The sequence below is a fragment of the Panthera onca genome, chromosome C1 (assembly GCF_046562875.1).
Source record: "Panthera onca isolate mPanOnc1 chromosome C1, mPanOnc1 haplotype 2, whole genome shotgun sequence".
Taxonomy (NCBI): domain Eukaryota; kingdom Metazoa; phylum Chordata; class Mammalia; order Carnivora; family Felidae; genus Panthera; species Panthera onca.
In genome coordinates this window covers 144,008,185-144,025,239 of record NC_138346.1, presented here as the reverse complement: position 1 = coordinate 144,025,239, position 17,055 = coordinate 144,008,185, and the positions used below count along the sequence as shown (strand labels likewise).

General features: G+C 40.5%; 1 protein-coding gene across 2 annotated transcripts in view; it reads right to left on the bottom strand.

Moving 5' to 3' along the window:
- Positions 1–12,392: 12,392 nt before the first annotated feature.
- Positions 12,393–17,055, bottom strand: part of TGFBR3 (transforming growth factor beta receptor 3) — a 207,880-nt gene continuing 203,217 nt past the window's right edge. For both annotated transcript variants that reach the window (XM_078451688.2, XM_078451687.2), the window contains one exon: positions 12,393–15,855. In XM_078451688.2, the coding sequence (XP_078307814.1) occupies positions 15,737–15,855 (119 nt within the window). In that variant the 3' untranslated portion in view covers positions 12,393–15,736. The remainder of the gene's footprint in view (positions 15,856–17,055) is intronic.

Here is a 17,055-nt window from a genome sequence, read left to right as displayed (position 1 = left end):
AACTCTCACAAGAAGGGAGTGAGCTTTGAAATTAGCCTCATTTGGATTGTCACATACAAAACATGTGTTCTCGGATAGCTTCCTTGGGGGCTTATTTGAGTCTCAGCTTCCTTACTAATAAATACGGACATAATACCAGCCAGCTCAAAGTGACCAGAATTGAATAAGATGTATACTAAAGCCTAGTCCAGTGTTTGGCACATACTGGCAGCCTAAAAAAAAATGTTATTTTCTATCTTCCTTCTACAGGATATGACAGATAACACTCATTGTAAAGGCACGTGAAATGCCTAAGAAAAGGAGGAAAGTATCCATTAATTACACAATCTGCATATGACACACTTACTCTGTGCCAGGCACCGTTTGAAGCTGTGGGGAGACAGTGATGAACAAGACAGACCCTGCTTCTCCTGGAGCTTCCAATTCTGGATAGGAGATACTGACAATAAACAAACTAAAATTAAAAAAAAAAAAAAAACCCAAAAACACTAGTGGGGAATGAGTGCTACTTAGAGAGTCAAACCCGAGTGACGTGATGGAGAGGAACTGGGTGTCTTCTGTAGGCTGACTCATCTGCCTTTCTCACGTGATACTTGACCTGCGATCTGAATAATAAGGACTAGCCAGCTGTGTGATGATCTGGGGAACAGCATTCCAGGCAGAAGGACAGCAAACAAAGTCCTTCAGGCAAGAAAAAGATCACAGAACATCGTGGCTAGAGCATAACAGGTGGGCAGGAGACTGATACTAGCTGAGGACAGAGATGAGGAGGGGTCAGATCCTTAGGGCTTTAAATGCCAAGATAATCACAGATAAAAGGCTAATCTCCCTAATATATAAAGAATTTGTAGACATTGAGAAGGTAAAGGACAACAACCCAGAAGAAAAACAGGCAAAGGGCAGAACAGACAGTTCACAAATGAGAAGAATAAATGGTTCTTATATATGTAAAAAGATGCACAACCTCATTCATAAGAAAAATACAAGTTAAATTACATTAAGATACCATTCTTATCCATCAGATCGGCTAAAATACTCAGTTGGTGCAGCTGTGGGAAAACAGGTATTGTTGATACAAATGGTGCAACTTCATTCTGACAGAAGTGAGGTGATATCTCATTGTGGTTTTGATTTGCGCTTCCCTGATAATCAATGTGATATCATCTCACACCTGTCAGAATGGCTAAAATCAAAACACAAGAAACAAGTGTTGGCAAGGATGTGGAGAAAAAGGAAACACTTTGTGCACTGTTGGTGGGAATGCAAACTGGTGCAGCCACTATGGAAGACAGCATGGAGCTTCCTCAAAAAATTAAAACAGGGGTACCTGGGTGGGTGGCCGGTTAAGTGTCTGACTCTTGGTTTCGGCTCAGGTCATGATCTCACAGTTTGTGAGTTCAAGCCCCACATCAGGCTCCGCACTTAAGTGTGGAGCCTGCTTGGGATTCTCTCTCTACTCTCTCTCTCTGACCCTCCCCCACTTGTGCTCTCTCTGTCTCTCAATAAATAAATAAACTTAAAAAAAGAAGATGTGGTATATATACATACAATGGAATATTATTCAGCCATAAAAAGAATGAAATCTTGCCATTTGCAACAACATGGATGGATCTAGAGAGTATAATGCTAAGCAAAATAAGTCAGTTACAGAAAGACAAATACCATGATTTCACTCATCTATGGAATTTAAGGAACAAAACAAATGAACAAAGGAAAAAAGAGACAAACCAAAAAACAGAGTCTTAACTATAGAGAACAAACTGATGGTTAGCAGAGGGAAGGCGAGTGGGTGGGGGGAAATGGTGAAATATATGAATGGGCCTAAGGTACACTTACCATAATGAGCACTGAGTAATGTACAGAATTGTTGAATCACTATATTGTACACTTGAAACTAATATAACACTATAAGTTAATTATACTGGAATTTTAAAAATAAATAAAAAATAAAATAAAAAATAATTAGGTTATAACATCCAAGTAAGCAAGAGCAAAAAAAAAAAAAAAAAAAGTAAGGTCTAACTTTAATAGTATACAATTTTATAATATTCGTTACAAGTAGAAATGCACTCATTCTGTAATTCACCTACTAACCTTTTTCCGGAACTTTACTCTTGATATATTCCTGCGTCTTGATATATTCTGTGTCTCCCTCTCTCTCTGCCCCTTCCCTGCTCATGCTCTGACTCTCTCTCTCTCTCTCTCTCTCAAAAATAAACATTAAAAAAAAGAAGAAGAAGAAGGAATATTCATTTGCTTGCATTTTAAGAAACATGACAAACTTGTAAAACTTAATTACCTATGGAGAAAATAGGCTGGGTAGACACGGGAGTAGGAGCCAGACTTACTAATACTAATACACATTTTTTTATATCACTTAAATTTTCAAATTATCCGAATTGTATTTTTAGTCAAAACTTAAAAATCTAAAAAGTTAAAGACACAAAAATGAATCAATGAGAAAACCTACCAATTAATCTAAGAACCAATAAAGGCTTTGATAAAGAATTTGGAGTTTATTCTAAGTGTGCTGGGAAATTGTAGAATTTTCCATGAGGGTTTGACGAGATGTAGCATATTGTGAAGTGAATGGTCCAGCAGCCACACAGGGAACAAACTGTAGCAGGACAAGAGGGATGTGGAGGTCTGTGGGTGGAGTGGGGGTTGAGGAGTGAGGGGCAGTCGTGAGGGGTCAGGATGAGTTAGACCAAAGTGCAGTCGGAAAGCCCTAGAATATGTTTTGGAAGTGAAATCGACAGCACTTGCTGATAGATAGTAACAGGTTTGTGCCATGAGCTCAGAAAGGGGTAAATAACTCACAGGTGGAGCAGTTCGGAAGGTTCTACGGAGAAAGATGTGTACCAGCAGAGCCATGAAGGACATTAGGATGCAAGGAGATGTTAACATGGTGAGAGGTCACTGTGGATGGATAGGAAGAGGGCTTGGGGCAGGGGGCAGAGGGCAGAGGGCAGAGGGCAGGCAGCAAGTGGAGGGCTCTGCCCTGCAGAGTGGGGTGGGTCTCTCTCCTAAGAGTTGCTTCCATTTTTCTCCACTGCAGCTGAGCTTAGATCCACAGGCATGAAATGATTTGAAACCAAATCCTATTTCCATGACATACTTCTCCTAATTGCTTCCTACACTTCCTGTGACTATTTCCTTGCAGAAACTAAAGAGTTTCTATCACACACATTGGCATTCTTAGAATATATTGAAAGGAAAAAATCAATCAGGCAAAATGGGGAAAATCAGGCTGGGCTAAAGATTTGTCTTTTTTGCCGTTTGCTCACAATAACTGAATTACCTTCTCTTGGAACTGTAGTGTAATGGTGAAGAATGCTGGGTTTCCCTGGAGTCCAGGTTGGACGCTCCAGCAGATGCTTCTAATTTTAAGGCTAATTGGTAGGCTAAGAAGCTTTTTGTTTTCACCTCTCCTCTCCACTTAAGAAAAAGATTTGATAACTAGACTTCCCTCTGGAAAGACTCTTTTGTAGATACTGTACTTATCTTGAATCAAGAGCAGTGACCCTAGAAGTTTGTGTTTCTGACCAAGAAGATATTTGAAGCTCTGGTTTCCACTTTTGGAGTAGATTGTTATTATCTGGGTTGGGTTTTAACACCAACAATCCAATCTTCTCTCTCTCTCTCTCTCTCTTTTTAAGTTTACTTCTCTATTTTGAGAGAGAGAGAGTGAGGGAAGGGCAGAGAGGGAGAGAGAGAATCCTAAGCAGGTTCTGTGTTGGATGCCTAACCAACTGAGCCACACAGGTGCCCCCAGTCTTCTGTCTACCCTCCCCCTTCACCAAACAAAATCAATGTGTTTTTCTCCTTTTAAAATTCAGCATTATCTCAACACTCTTGTCCAGTGCTCTGTGTTCTTTGCAGGAACTATGTCATAGGCAGTTTATGAACCAGGATGAGTAACAGACCAGCAAAAGCTGCTCCACCCAAATCACTTATGAAGACTTTCAGCTCTGGATTTTTGATCCATCAAGTGGGAGGAACCAAGTTGGATTTTAAAGCTGAGAAATTCTTGCCCATCCTTCTTGTACAGATGGTGTGCTGTGGTCTATAAAAGGATCATGTTCTGGGGCTTCTGAGCTGCAAGAAAATATTAAGAACATGTTAATAAAAAAGAAAGCAGAAAATGGCTGAGATGTAAGTGTGTGTGTGCATGTGTGTGTGTGTGTGTGTATTTGTACTCACATTCCCGACCCTCATTTCTTTTTAAGTGACGATAGAATTCATTTCAGTCATGTGGATCTACCTTGAAAGTTTTTTTTTTTTTTTTAATGAAATCTCAGAGGCAGTAATTGGAGAAGGTCTTCAAAAATCAATTTAAGCTATGACATTCTACAGAAAGAGAGGTGATATCATATGACCTTTAAGTGTGAAATCAAATCTACATAAAGGGCAGTGTTCATTCCTCTAAAAAAGTTGAGATAGAAATTTAGACACAAATGCAGCTAACATGTCAAAACTCAAACTTTAGATCATCAATGACATCTATAAAATTTAAACTAGCTACTTGCCCATTTTTAAACACATTGCATTAGGAAGAACAATGCTCTATATAGGTTTGGCTTGCTCTGAAACAAATAAGACATCTGCATTTGTCTTGAAAATACCAACTAGGGGCGCCGGGGTGGCTCAGTCGGTTAAGCGGCCGACTTCAGCTCAGGTCACGATCTCGCGGTCCGTGAGTTTGAGCCCCGCGTCAGGCTCTGGGCTGATGGCTCAGAGCCTGGAGCCTGCTTCCGATTCTATGTCTCCCTCTCTCTCTGCCCCTTCCCTGTTCATGCTCTGCCTCTCTCTGTCTCAAAAATAAATAAAAAACGTTAAAAAAAAATAAAAAAAAAACCCAACTAGTAATATTTCTTCTTTACAGAATTATAACATTCACAAGTGGAAGAAATCAACACTTTATAAATGGTGTTTGCTATTAATTATTATAATTATATACTTATAATATTAATTATTCTATAAGTATTTATGGGGAGGGGAGGAAGATGAGGAGTAACAGAAATGCATTTTTGTCTTAGCTTGGACTGCTATATCAAGTACCATAGACTGGGTGGCTTAAACAACATTTCTTTCTCACAGTTCTGGAGGCTGGAAGTCCAGGATCAAGGTGCTGGCAGATCTGGTATCTGGTGAAGGCCACTTCCTGCCTTGGAGATGTCTGTCTTCTCATCATATCCCATGAGGGAGAGAGGAAGCAAGTTTTCTCCTTTCTCTTCTTATAAGGGCACTAATCTCATCATGAGAGCTCCACCTTCATGACCTGGTTACCTCCCAAAGGCCCATCTCCAAATAGCATCACACTGGAGATTAGGTTTTCAACATATGAACATATGGAAGGAGACAAATATCTAGTCCATAGTGTTCCACCCCTGGCCCCTAAATCCATGCCCTTCTCGCATGCCAAATATATCCATTCCAGCCCAACAGACCCCTAAGTTCTCATTCCAGCATCAATTCATTCCAGCATCAAAGGTCCAAAGTCTCATCTAAATATCATCTAAATCATGTATGAGTGTGAAATGAAGTAGGTATGACTCATCCTGAGGCAAAATTCTTCTCCAGTTGTAAACCTGTGCAACCAGACAAGTTATGTGCTTCCAAAATACAACAGTGGGACAAGCATGGGTAGACATTCTGAAGGGTAGCAGAATACACCACCCAGAATATGTCTGTAGGAGCTCAGGACATGCCACCCCAAAATGTGCCACTTTGGTACATTGATTATTTCGAGTTGTAGTTTTGTGAAAAACAGCAGGTGCAGGAAAGGGCTTTCTTTGGACTCCTTCTTATCAGGCTAAAGACAGACCTTCTAAAAGTAACCCAATTGTCATAAATACTCTTCCTGGGAATTTTATCAATCAGGGAAGATTGACTCATCATAGGAGAGGAGACCAGAAAATTGACACCACACCCAACTTTGTCACAAACTATCAAAGCTCTCATCTAGCCTTCTAAGGGCCCATTCATCTTCCATAAAAGCCATTCACTCCCCTGTAAGAGGCCTATTATCACCCCTCCCCTTTCCCTATTAAGATGGTATTTAATCTTGAATTCTAAAGCCACCTCCTTAAGTTACTCATTTTTTTGCTGGGTGTCTCCCATGTATAGATGAGGTATACATGTTAATAAACGTGTTTGTTTTCCTCTGGTATGTATGTCTTTTATTATAGTGGTTCGAGCTAAGAACTCAGAAAGGTGGAGGGAAATTTATTTTCCTCCCCCCAAATTCCCATTCCAAGAGGGAGAAACAGGAAAGAACGAACAGGTGACAGGTCTGAAGCAAGTCCAAACCCTAGCAAGAAAAATTCCTAGATCTTAAGGCTTGAGAACAATCCTCTTTGGCTTGATGCTCTGCCCTCCAGACCCATTTGGGTAACAACATCACCCACCCTCTGGCTAAACCGTGTGGAACCGTGAAAAATATCAGATAGGCCCAATATTAATCAAATGTTTGTTTTTCAGACTTTTTCCCCTAAATGTTTTTAAATAACAGGAAAAAAAATCAGATCTGGTTTTTTTACAAGGAAAATCAGACAACCTATATGTCTTATTATGGGTCACAGAATCCTTTAAGAATCTAATGAAAATGACTGGTTGCTGTATGTTAAGGTCCCAATGAATTAGATCTCTTTCTGATTTATCTGTTTGAGTAATCTATTTAACTCTTCTTATGCTACTACCATAATATTCTTATTATAAGATTTTATACTAAATGTTAACATCTGCTAAGGCCAAATCACTCTCACGATTCTTTTTCAAAATCTTAATCCAACAGGAAATAAATGAACTGTTTAATAAAAGCTTCTGGTAAAACTGAGTAATCATCTGAAGAAAACAAAAATAGACCTCTATCCTGATATCATCACAAAAATATGGAATAAAGATCTAAATTTTAAAAATAAATTAACACAAGAATTAGCATTTAACTTTAGTTAGAACCTAAGCACGACAGGAAACCCAGAAGCCAAAAGGAAAAGACAGAAATATTCAACTACATAAAATTAAACACTTTATTTTGGGAATATTCATTATAAGCAGGATGAATGAGAAAACCATCATGGATTAGGAAAATATTTGTCATACGTGATGTGTGATAGATCATATCACAATATGGAAATTATTAAGAAAATACAACTCAGTAGAAAAATGGGCAAAGGAAATGTTAATGTATAGAAGGACCTGGGAAAGACTAATAATTTTATAACTTAAACCTCACTGGCAATGGGGTACGTAGCTGGCTCAGTTGGTAGAGCATGTGACTCTTGATGTTGAGGTTGTGAGTTCAAGCCCCGCGCTGGGTGTAGAGCTTACTTTAAAAATAAGTGGCGGGGGGTGGGGGGTGGGGGCAGTGCTTGGGTGGCTCAGTCTGTTAAGTGAAAGGCTCTTGGTTTTGGCTCAGGTCATGATCTCACAGGTTCATGAGTTCAAGCCTCACTTCGGGTTCTGCCGCAGCTGGCAGAGCAAAGCCTGCTGGGGATTCTCTCTCTCTCTCTCTCTCTCTCTCTCTCTCTCTCCCCCCTCCCCCCCATGCCCTGTCCCTCCCCTGCTTGCGATAGCTCTGTCTCTCTCAAAACAAAGAAAGCTTAAAACAAAACAAACTCACTGGCAGTGGGGATAATGCAAATTCAAACAACGTGACATAATTTTTCAACTATCAGATTGGCCAAATTCAAAGTACGTAATGCTGGTAACAATAATAGTAGATGATATTTTTTTAAATTTTTTTTTAACGCTTATTTATTTTTGAGACAGGGAGAGATAGAGCATGAATGGGGGAGGGTCAGAGAGAGAGGGAGACACAGAATCTGAAACAGGCTCCAGGCTCTGAGCTGTCAGCACAGAGCCCGACAGGGGGCTCGAACTCACAGACCACGAGATCATGACCTGAGCTGAAGTCAGACGCTTAACCCACTGAGCCACCCAGGCGCCCCTAGATGATATTTATTAAAGTGATTAGCATATCCTGAATACTTTATGTGGATTTATATCATTTAATATTTATGACGATGCTAAGAAATAGATTTCTCTTAAATTAAGGAAAAAGCTCAGCTAGCAAATGGCAGGTCCAAGATTCAAACCCAGGTAGTCTGATGCCCAGAGCCCAAGTTCTGTTTCACGTGTCCAGTGCGGATGGGAAGGCTGTGGCAGTGTGATTTGCTACAACTGTTAGAGAAAGTAATGTGGTAATAGGTATGAATATTAAAAAAACTCATTCCCTTTGACCTGCCATCCCTCAGATAAAAGAATCACCATGATCTGGTATTACTGATTCTTTGATTACTGATTCTTTCATCTGGTATTACTGATTCTTCAGTAGAACTTACCTGTAAAACCATCTGAGTTTGGCAGTGGTTTTTTTTTTTAATGTTGTTTTAAAATTTTACTCTGTTTTGTTGTAAGTAGATTTTAAACCATTGATTTTCCTTAATGGTTAAATGTATTTCCTATTTTCTGTTGCTTCTTGAATGGATTTTGGCAAATTAGTTTTTTCCAGGAAATCATTCATGCCATCTTCTAAGCTGTGGCCTCCCAGTTCCTGATCTACCCCTTTCTTCCTGGTATTGGAACTGAGCAAACCCCTGCCAACTGCAAGTTCCAACAGTCCTCAGCCCCAGGGATGTAATTCTTCCTACATTTATTAATTCAGTGTCCTCTTTTTACCTTTCCAGCCACCTGACACCCGCTTAACCAATTCCTTAATTTCTCTGTATTGAAATACCCAGTGTGGTTTCTGTTCCTCCAACAAGGGCCCCAACAGCACATCACCAGGAAGTAAGTATTCAAACTTCTTAAAATGAAGCTGTTTATCTTGATTCCTTATTTATTAAAATCTCTGCAGAATCTTGTTTTGTCCTCTTTCATTCCTAACGCATGTGTCTATTTTTCTTAATTTTTATCTATCTCTAGTAATCTTTCAATTACTAGTTTTTGAAACTTTTCTTAACTTGCTATACTGGATATGCTTCCATTTTTAACATTTTCCCCCCAATGCAAGCATTTTACAGGTATACATTTCTTCTAAATTACTGCTTTGGCTGCATGCTTGAATTCAGTACTTTCATTATTTTTCAAATCTATGTATTTCCCAATTTCTATTAAGAGTACTACTCTGAGTCATGAATTATTTAGGAGTTAAAAAATTTCCAAATCTATTGAGTATTTTTATTTTATTTTTTAATTTTACTTATCTATTTTTGAGAGGGAGAGTGCAAGTGAGGGAGGGGCAGAGAGAGAGGCGGAGAAAGAGAATCCCAAGCAGGCTCTGCACTGTCAGCACAGAGCCTGACCCGGGACTCAAACTCAGAAACTGAATTGTGACCTGAGCAGAAATTCTTAATTGACTTAAGCCCACAGGTCCCCCTGTATTGAGTATTTTTAAATTATCCTTTTCTTATTGATTTCTTTTTTTTTTTTTTTTTAATTTTTTTTTTCAACGTTTTTTATTTATTTTTGGGACAGAGAGAGACAAAGCATGAACGGGGGAGGGGCAGAGAGAGAGGGAGACACAGAATCGGAAGCAGGCTCCAGGCTCCGAGCCATCAGCCCAGAGCCTGACGCGGGGCTCAAACTCACGGACCGCGAGATCGTGACCTGGCTGAAGTCGGACGCTTAACCGACTGCGCCACCCAGGCGCCCCTTCTTATTGATTTCTAAACTACTTGGGTTGTGGTTAAAAAACTTGACCAGTATAATTAAGTTCTGTGGTATTTGCTATGAATTCCGTTATGGTCTAATAGTAGTCCATTTTTGTAAATATTCTGTATGCACAAAATTCTCAAATTTGGGGGTGCAGGATTCTATGTATATGGCCATTAGATCAAACTTAATTGCATTGTTCAAATCTTCCATATCCAGATCTTTGTGATTTATGAACTTCTGAAAGTATTATGTTAAAATCTACTGATGGTACGCTGTTACTTTGTTTGCTTTACAGCACTAGAATTTAAGGACATATGTAAAGATATTAATAGCAGCAGAGTATCTTCGCAAAACCCTAAAAATAACACTTCTAAATGTCAATCACCAGTGAATTGGCTAATTGTATGAGATATTATACAGCCATTAAAAAGCATGAATTTGTTCTAGGTCTATTAACCTTCGTATGTTTGAGTTAGAAAAAAGGCTCTTGGAGTGCCTGGGTGGCTCAATTGGTTGAGCATCTGACTCTTAATTTCTGCTCAGGTCATGATCTCACGGTTTGTGGGTTTGAGCCCCGAACAGGCTCTGCACTGACAGTGTGGAGCCTGTTTGGGATTCTCTCTCTTCCTGCCCCTCCCCTGGTCATGCTTGCTCTCTCTCTCTCTCTCTCTCTCTCAAAATAAATAAATAACAAATAAATAAACTTTAGGAAAAAGAAAAAAGAAAAAAGGCTGTTAACATCACTTCCTCCAGAGAGGTGCCTGCCTGGGAAAGAGCATTAACAACTTTGCTTTATTTTACCACCTACAATGACTATGCTTTACTTTGGCAATTTAAGGAAAGTCTAGTAAAAAAAAGTGATGATCAGCACACACAAAACCTGATAGGAAAATATGCCATGTGAAAACAGCAAGTCACAAATGCTATGATACAATCTTATGCGTTACAGTGACATGTACATGTTGATATGAACATAAGGAAATGCCTGGGAATACACAATAAATCAGTATTACCACCTTTAAGTGTGAGAATTATGGGGGCTGCTTCACTGCTACATGTCTATATTATTTGCATTCATTTTATACATGTAAATTAATTGAATGTGCAGGAAAAAATTTGAGAGGATGCAACTATAAAATGGCTATGGACCAAAAAAACCCCACAAAACAAAAAACAAAAAACAAACAACAACAAAAAACCCCAGAACAACAAAACCCCAGACACATCAATGCAAAATTTTACATACAATTTCAGGTAGTTAATAGAATCTCTGAAGCAATTCTATGGATTGCCTAGGTTTCTGCTCCCCACTTTAACGGCAGAAAAATTATTTGATCTGCTAATTTCTCCATCCTCTGAGAAGCGCTGGCTCCAGGACACAATACTGATCTGGAAAGTGGCTGGACTCTCTTCTGTAATGAGGACTTCGACCTCACTGGAGTGAAATGCTACTTAAGCCCCTCACCTGCTCCTGCTCTGTGGACACCTACCTGTGTGAAGTGTTGGGGAGAGGGGGATACTGGCCTCAATACCATTTGGGTCTGTTTGCAACCACCTAATTTCACTAATTCTCAAAAGGGGAGGAGAAGGTAGGGACATGTGACAGCAGTTTGTAAACATATATTCAATATCATAATTTAATCCTTAATAGGAAAAAACCAAGCTGTTGTTTTCACGACACAAATGTCTAGTGGGGGGTAAGCCACATAGAAATTGAGCTTCCGAGAGGTGAAGGAAGTTTCTGGGAAGGTAGGCAGATTATTCTCCTTAAGCCATACTTAGGAGGTTGAACTTTATTCTGAAAGCAAGTGGGGGAACTACTTAAAGGCTTTAATTGGAAAGTGACATGATTTGAGCCTTTTTTCATTTCTTTTGGTTGCATAGTGGAGAAAGAATTAGGGGGTAGCAAATCTGAAGTCTGCATACCAGTTAGGCTGTTGCAGTAATTCAGTTTTTTAAAAAAAATTTTTTAAGTTTATTTTTGAGAGAGACAGAGTGCAAGGGGAAGAGGGGCAGAGGGAAACAGAGAGAGACACAGAATCTGAAGCAGGCTCCAGGTTCTGAGCTGTCAGCACAGAGCCTGATGTAGGGCTCGAACCCACAAACTGTGAGATCATGACCTGAGTTGAAATTGGACGCTTAACCAACTGAGCCACCCAGGTGTCCCTGCAGTAATTCAGTTTAAGAGATAATGGGCCTTGGATTCTGGGTAACAGCAGCAGGAGTAGAAATAAGCAGGTGATTTGGAGAAAGAGATACTCTAGAGGTTCAATAAACTTGGACTTATTAATTCGTGGGAAGCCAGAGAGGAGTCAAGTTAGACTTCCAGATTTCTGGCTTGGGCAGCTAAAAGGTGGTGGTGGTAGTGCCATATCCATAGAGAATGCTGGAAGCAACACTGAGGTATTTGGAGATCCAAATACATATTTTCCCATTCCTTGGCTCTAGGAGATGGACAGAAAGGCCAGGAATGGATTCAGGGCCCGACATCCACTTCTGGGTCTCCCACCATGTTTTTCCAAGAACAGAGACAGCTCCTGCTGTCTACTTCCTCAGGTCTGTCCATTCTTTCCCTCTGTTCTACTGAGCTAGGGTTTTCTCTTAGCCTTTTCCCTCCCGACTCCTCACCAACACAGTTGGAGCAGATGATACATTTAGAACAAAGTCACAAGGAAAAAGTTATGTCATCCTGAGGGTAGAATTTAATGATGATAAAACAAGACACACATTAATAAATTGATATGTATCTTTTTTATTATGCACAGATAAAGGACTTAAAACTGTGGTTATCAAAACTATACATCTAAGCATGTTCATAAAATTGCCAACACATTGAACAGAGAAAAGAATACAACAGGGGTGTTCAAACTGGCCACAGGGATTTTAAGGGTACTCTTTTTACCCTGATAGATGAAACACAGCAACAAAATCAGGCTCACTCAGGAAAACCCAGAAGAAACAAGCATTGTTTTTGGAAACTGATAATAGTCCTTTTTAGAAAAACATCTGTCAGTTTCATGAACAACCCCCAGATAACACAAACAGGAAAAAGGTCACACACACACAATTCGCCCAACCAAATGTGCTCTGTTACCACAACCATCACTCACACCATGAGGTAGTTACTGTACGAAATGACCAGCACGCATGTGCGCACCCCCCCCCACACACTCACAACCACGCCCCCTACAGAACACACACAGAACATGGGTTTACAGTCTTATCACAGACAAGGAAAAGACCATTTTTGTTTGTTTGTGTAGACAATGCTCTAGAAGCAGCTCAGACAGAAGACACCTCTGGCTTTAAAAACAGAGGAACTGCTGGTGAACACCACATGGTGAAAAGCTATAAGGTATCCCACAGACACTCTGCCTGGGGAGTTTGGAGCATTTCAACAATAGCTTTGGCTTGGTCAAACACAACAAAAATGATCTCTGTGAATTAGAGTGTAGCCGGCAGAAGTAACGAAAGACTTTGTAGACAGAAGCATTTAACTGGAATATAACAACAGCTTTAAGGAAACTTGCAGAACTTGTTATAAACTAGAGCTTGTACTTTGTATTGAAACTGTGAAGTATGAAGTGATTAGAAATGCTGTAATACAAAACTGGGGAGAGAACACTTTTTTTAAAAAAACATTTTTTAGAAACATTTCTGAGATACTTAATTAATGACATTCACTCTCCAGTGAACATGGGACCGGGTTTATTATCAACACAGATTTCTTGATCTGAATAATACTTCTGACAGTAAGACCCAAACAATTAAAAGGTGATTTTTTTTCCTTCTCTTTCTTTTAAAATCTTTTGGTTTGCATCCATAAATTTGTAAATTAATTTTAAATTATTTATAAAATCATTGGCAATGTAGCATCTCTCTCAAAAATATACATTTAAATATAATCATCACAAAAGGTTTTAACCCTGTCCATCTAAAGAACTGGATCTGTTTAATACCTCTTAATAGATGATTTTGTTTTTAAGAGGATGGAAAGGGTTTTTTAAACAGCAAAGAACTGATCAAAAGAATTCACAGTAACTGAAATTAAACATTTCATATTGAGTAATTTAAATTTATCTAAAACACTTAAATATATCTTTATACACACATTTTTGTAGTAAAATATAGCTATATGTGACTTAAAGACTCTAGTCTTCTTTGAAGACATCTTTAAACTTTTTTATACATAGAATATGCTAAAACAATACATTCTGCTGAAGGTTAGGCAAAGCGCATTATTTTCAAACACAGGTAGCATAATCTAGGTCCTCCACTCTGATACCCTTATGTTAAAAAATTAACTGAAGGAAATCAATTCTCTAATCTCGTATCTTCATTTGTATGTGGAAATCTGTAAAATTTTCAATAAATCAATGCAGGCAGCCTGGAAATCTTAGCCCTCAAGTAATCTGTTCTGGTTAATATTATGCAGATTGAATATCTATACTTATCAAATCAGAGTATTATTCTATGATTGGATGATATGTCTATCATATCAGTGACCAACATGACAGATCAGTATCATATCAATGACTGTCAGTATCTCCACCTACTTGTGGGCTGACAGACACTGCCCTCAGGTCTTTAGGGTTCCATTCAGAGAACCAGGCACAACTTCCTTATTTTAAGGGCAGTGAGATTCACTTAGGAATATTTTGGAGTAGAAGCTAGCCTGTTCTTTCTGTAGGATTTGGAGTCATTTGGGGGAGAATTCTGGAAGAAGATGAATATTTCTTTGCAACGAAGCTATTCTCAGTAGTAAATGAATTGGCATGGCAACTTTCCTCGGCCTTCTTTTTTAACACAGACTATCAGTTGAGCTTATTTTAGCTGCAAAGTGGCATGATATTATTCCATTTTAATGAAATCCATCTCAAATCCTTTTTTGAGGTTGGAATATATTTAAGGCAAGAGAACTAAAGCAGTCCACACGAGTGCCCTTTTCCAGATCTCAGCACTTTCTTGGCAGAATCGGTGACACTGTTCAGATAACCAACCAGAAACCAACAGGATCTGCCGTGCATTTGCACGAACAAGAGCTTCGTTTTTCACAAAAGGGTCTATTAACAAGGTTGACACGTTTTGAGTGGAAACACTAATTCTCCCAAATACACTTAAGTTGCAACTCTGAAGACACAGGGTCTTTTAAAAAGGGGAATGAATTTTCTCTTTTCCAACGGAGAAAACAAATGTGCCAGATGACATGGTCTATACCTGTACTTGCATATATATTACTGTGCAAATTCCTCTCCAACTTTAAAACTAAATTTGCCCCAATTTATAATTTTTCTCAGAACGCAATGTCATAAATGGGGACAAACATGCAGTCCCAGATTTTGGCCATTTTCTATTTCTATATGCTTATGAAGCAATACAAACTTTGCATTAAGACATTTTTGCAGTCGGTGTGCGAGTGTGGGACAGGGGGGAGCAGGTAAGGTTATCAGCACTGGTTTTGGCCCAGGGCCCTACCCTAGAAAGGAATGTTGTTGCGATGTGTGTCAGGGTGCAGTCCCTGAGGGCGGCACCCATCAAGTGGACAACATCAGCCCCCAGAGGGTGTGACAGCAAAGTGAGAAGTGTGCGTCCAGAAGGTGCAAATTAGACACGGAGGAACACACTGAGAAAATCTTGAAGTATTTCTTGTGTTATACATCTTGGTTCAGTTATACAAGGCTCTTTGGCCATATCTCCTCACTGGTCCTACTGTCTGGTTATCATCCTCTCACCAACTCCTCGAGTCAGGGTAAATCTCGGGGCCCCAAATTATGGACAGTCTTACCTGGACAAAGCAGCATTTTGAAAACTGGCACGTGTTTCACATTGAAAACCCCCAAGCCCGGGCGGGGCTGGTGGAGAAGGCCACCACCTTGGCTTTCTCACAGGAGTTCTAGTGTGTTACAGAAGCCCAGGGGACACACGTGTATTAGCCCTGGGCGGGGGAGGAATACAACAGGTGGCCTGCGTGTTGGAATTCACTCTCTCTCCGCAATGGCACCGCGCTGCTGCCTTCCTGCGCGGACACGCAGGGCGGGCGGGAGGCCGCCGGTCCCCTCCGGGCGGAGGCGGGGAGCTAGGCTGCGCTGCTGCTGGAGCAGGGCGTGCTCTGCGTGCTGCCGATGCTGTGCGCCGCGCTGCTGTTCTCCGAGGCCGGCGGGGAGGTGGGCACTTGCTGCCTTCCTGCCGTCTGCCCTGCGGTTAATGAAGAAAAGGGACGAAGAAACACGCGTGTTACGTGTGCGCATCCGTGACAAGGCCAGTTATTTCCCCCCCTTTGCTGTTCTATCTGATTTTTCTCTCCTCCGGGGGCAGAAGCAGGTAGACCAGGCCTTACACAGAAAGTGGTCCTGTTTGTTGGTGTTTTGTTTTGCCTGGTGAAAAGAGAACTGTTTACAAGCTGACCTATGATAGGCAGTGTTAGTGGCTAAGACTCTGACAGATGACAATAAATCCCTGGGATTTCAGTGCCCAGGACCTTTGAAGAAACCGCCACCATTGGTACCAACTGACCAGCCCCTGTATTCGGGACACACAGCCTATCTCTTCTCATAAAGATACAGTCAGGTTTGGAGGATGAGACCTTTATTTATTTATTTATTTATTTATTTATTTATTTATTTATTTATTTTATTAAAAAAAAAAAAAAGTTTTAACATTAATTTATTTTTGAGAGACACAGAGAGAGCACGAGCAGGGGAAGGGCAGAGAGAGAGAGAGAGAGAGAGAGAGACACAGACTCGGAAGCAGGCTCCGGGCTCTGAGCTGTCAGCACAGAGCCTGACAGGGGGCTCAAACCCCCAAACCATGACACCATGACCTGAGACCAAGTCACGTAACTGACTGAGCCAACCCGGGCACCCCAAGAGGGTGAGACCTTTAAACTGTACTGAGAGAGGTCTGTAGTACGGGGGCCTTTTTCTGAATATACTTGCTCAAAATGGGGGTGGTGAGCCTAGATTTTGCCCGAGCTACAGCACAGCCAAGTGCTGTGCGGCCCATGAATACAACCCAGCTGAGAAATGGAGGCAGGACAAGCCTGCTCTTGGAAAAACCTTTTGGGAAAGGAGTTTAGCTGTTGACACACAGGGAACTGTGGTTGCCTGGGAACAACCTCCTCCATCCTGCAGTTCACTGGGGGTGCAGTGAGAATATCTCCTAACACATTAAGCATCCCACTTTTCATTACGCATCCCACTTTTCATTACACATCCCACTGAATTTTAGCTAAACCCATTCCTTGTGCCAAATGTGCAATGCTTTGGAGGAGGAGGAAACCCTGGGTCACCCACACACATGGTTTGCATTTAGCACTTGCAAAAGGCCCTAGAGTGAAGTCTTTTCTTCAGCGAAACTGGTCTCAGGGCAGCCCTCAAAAAATGGCTCTGTGTAGGG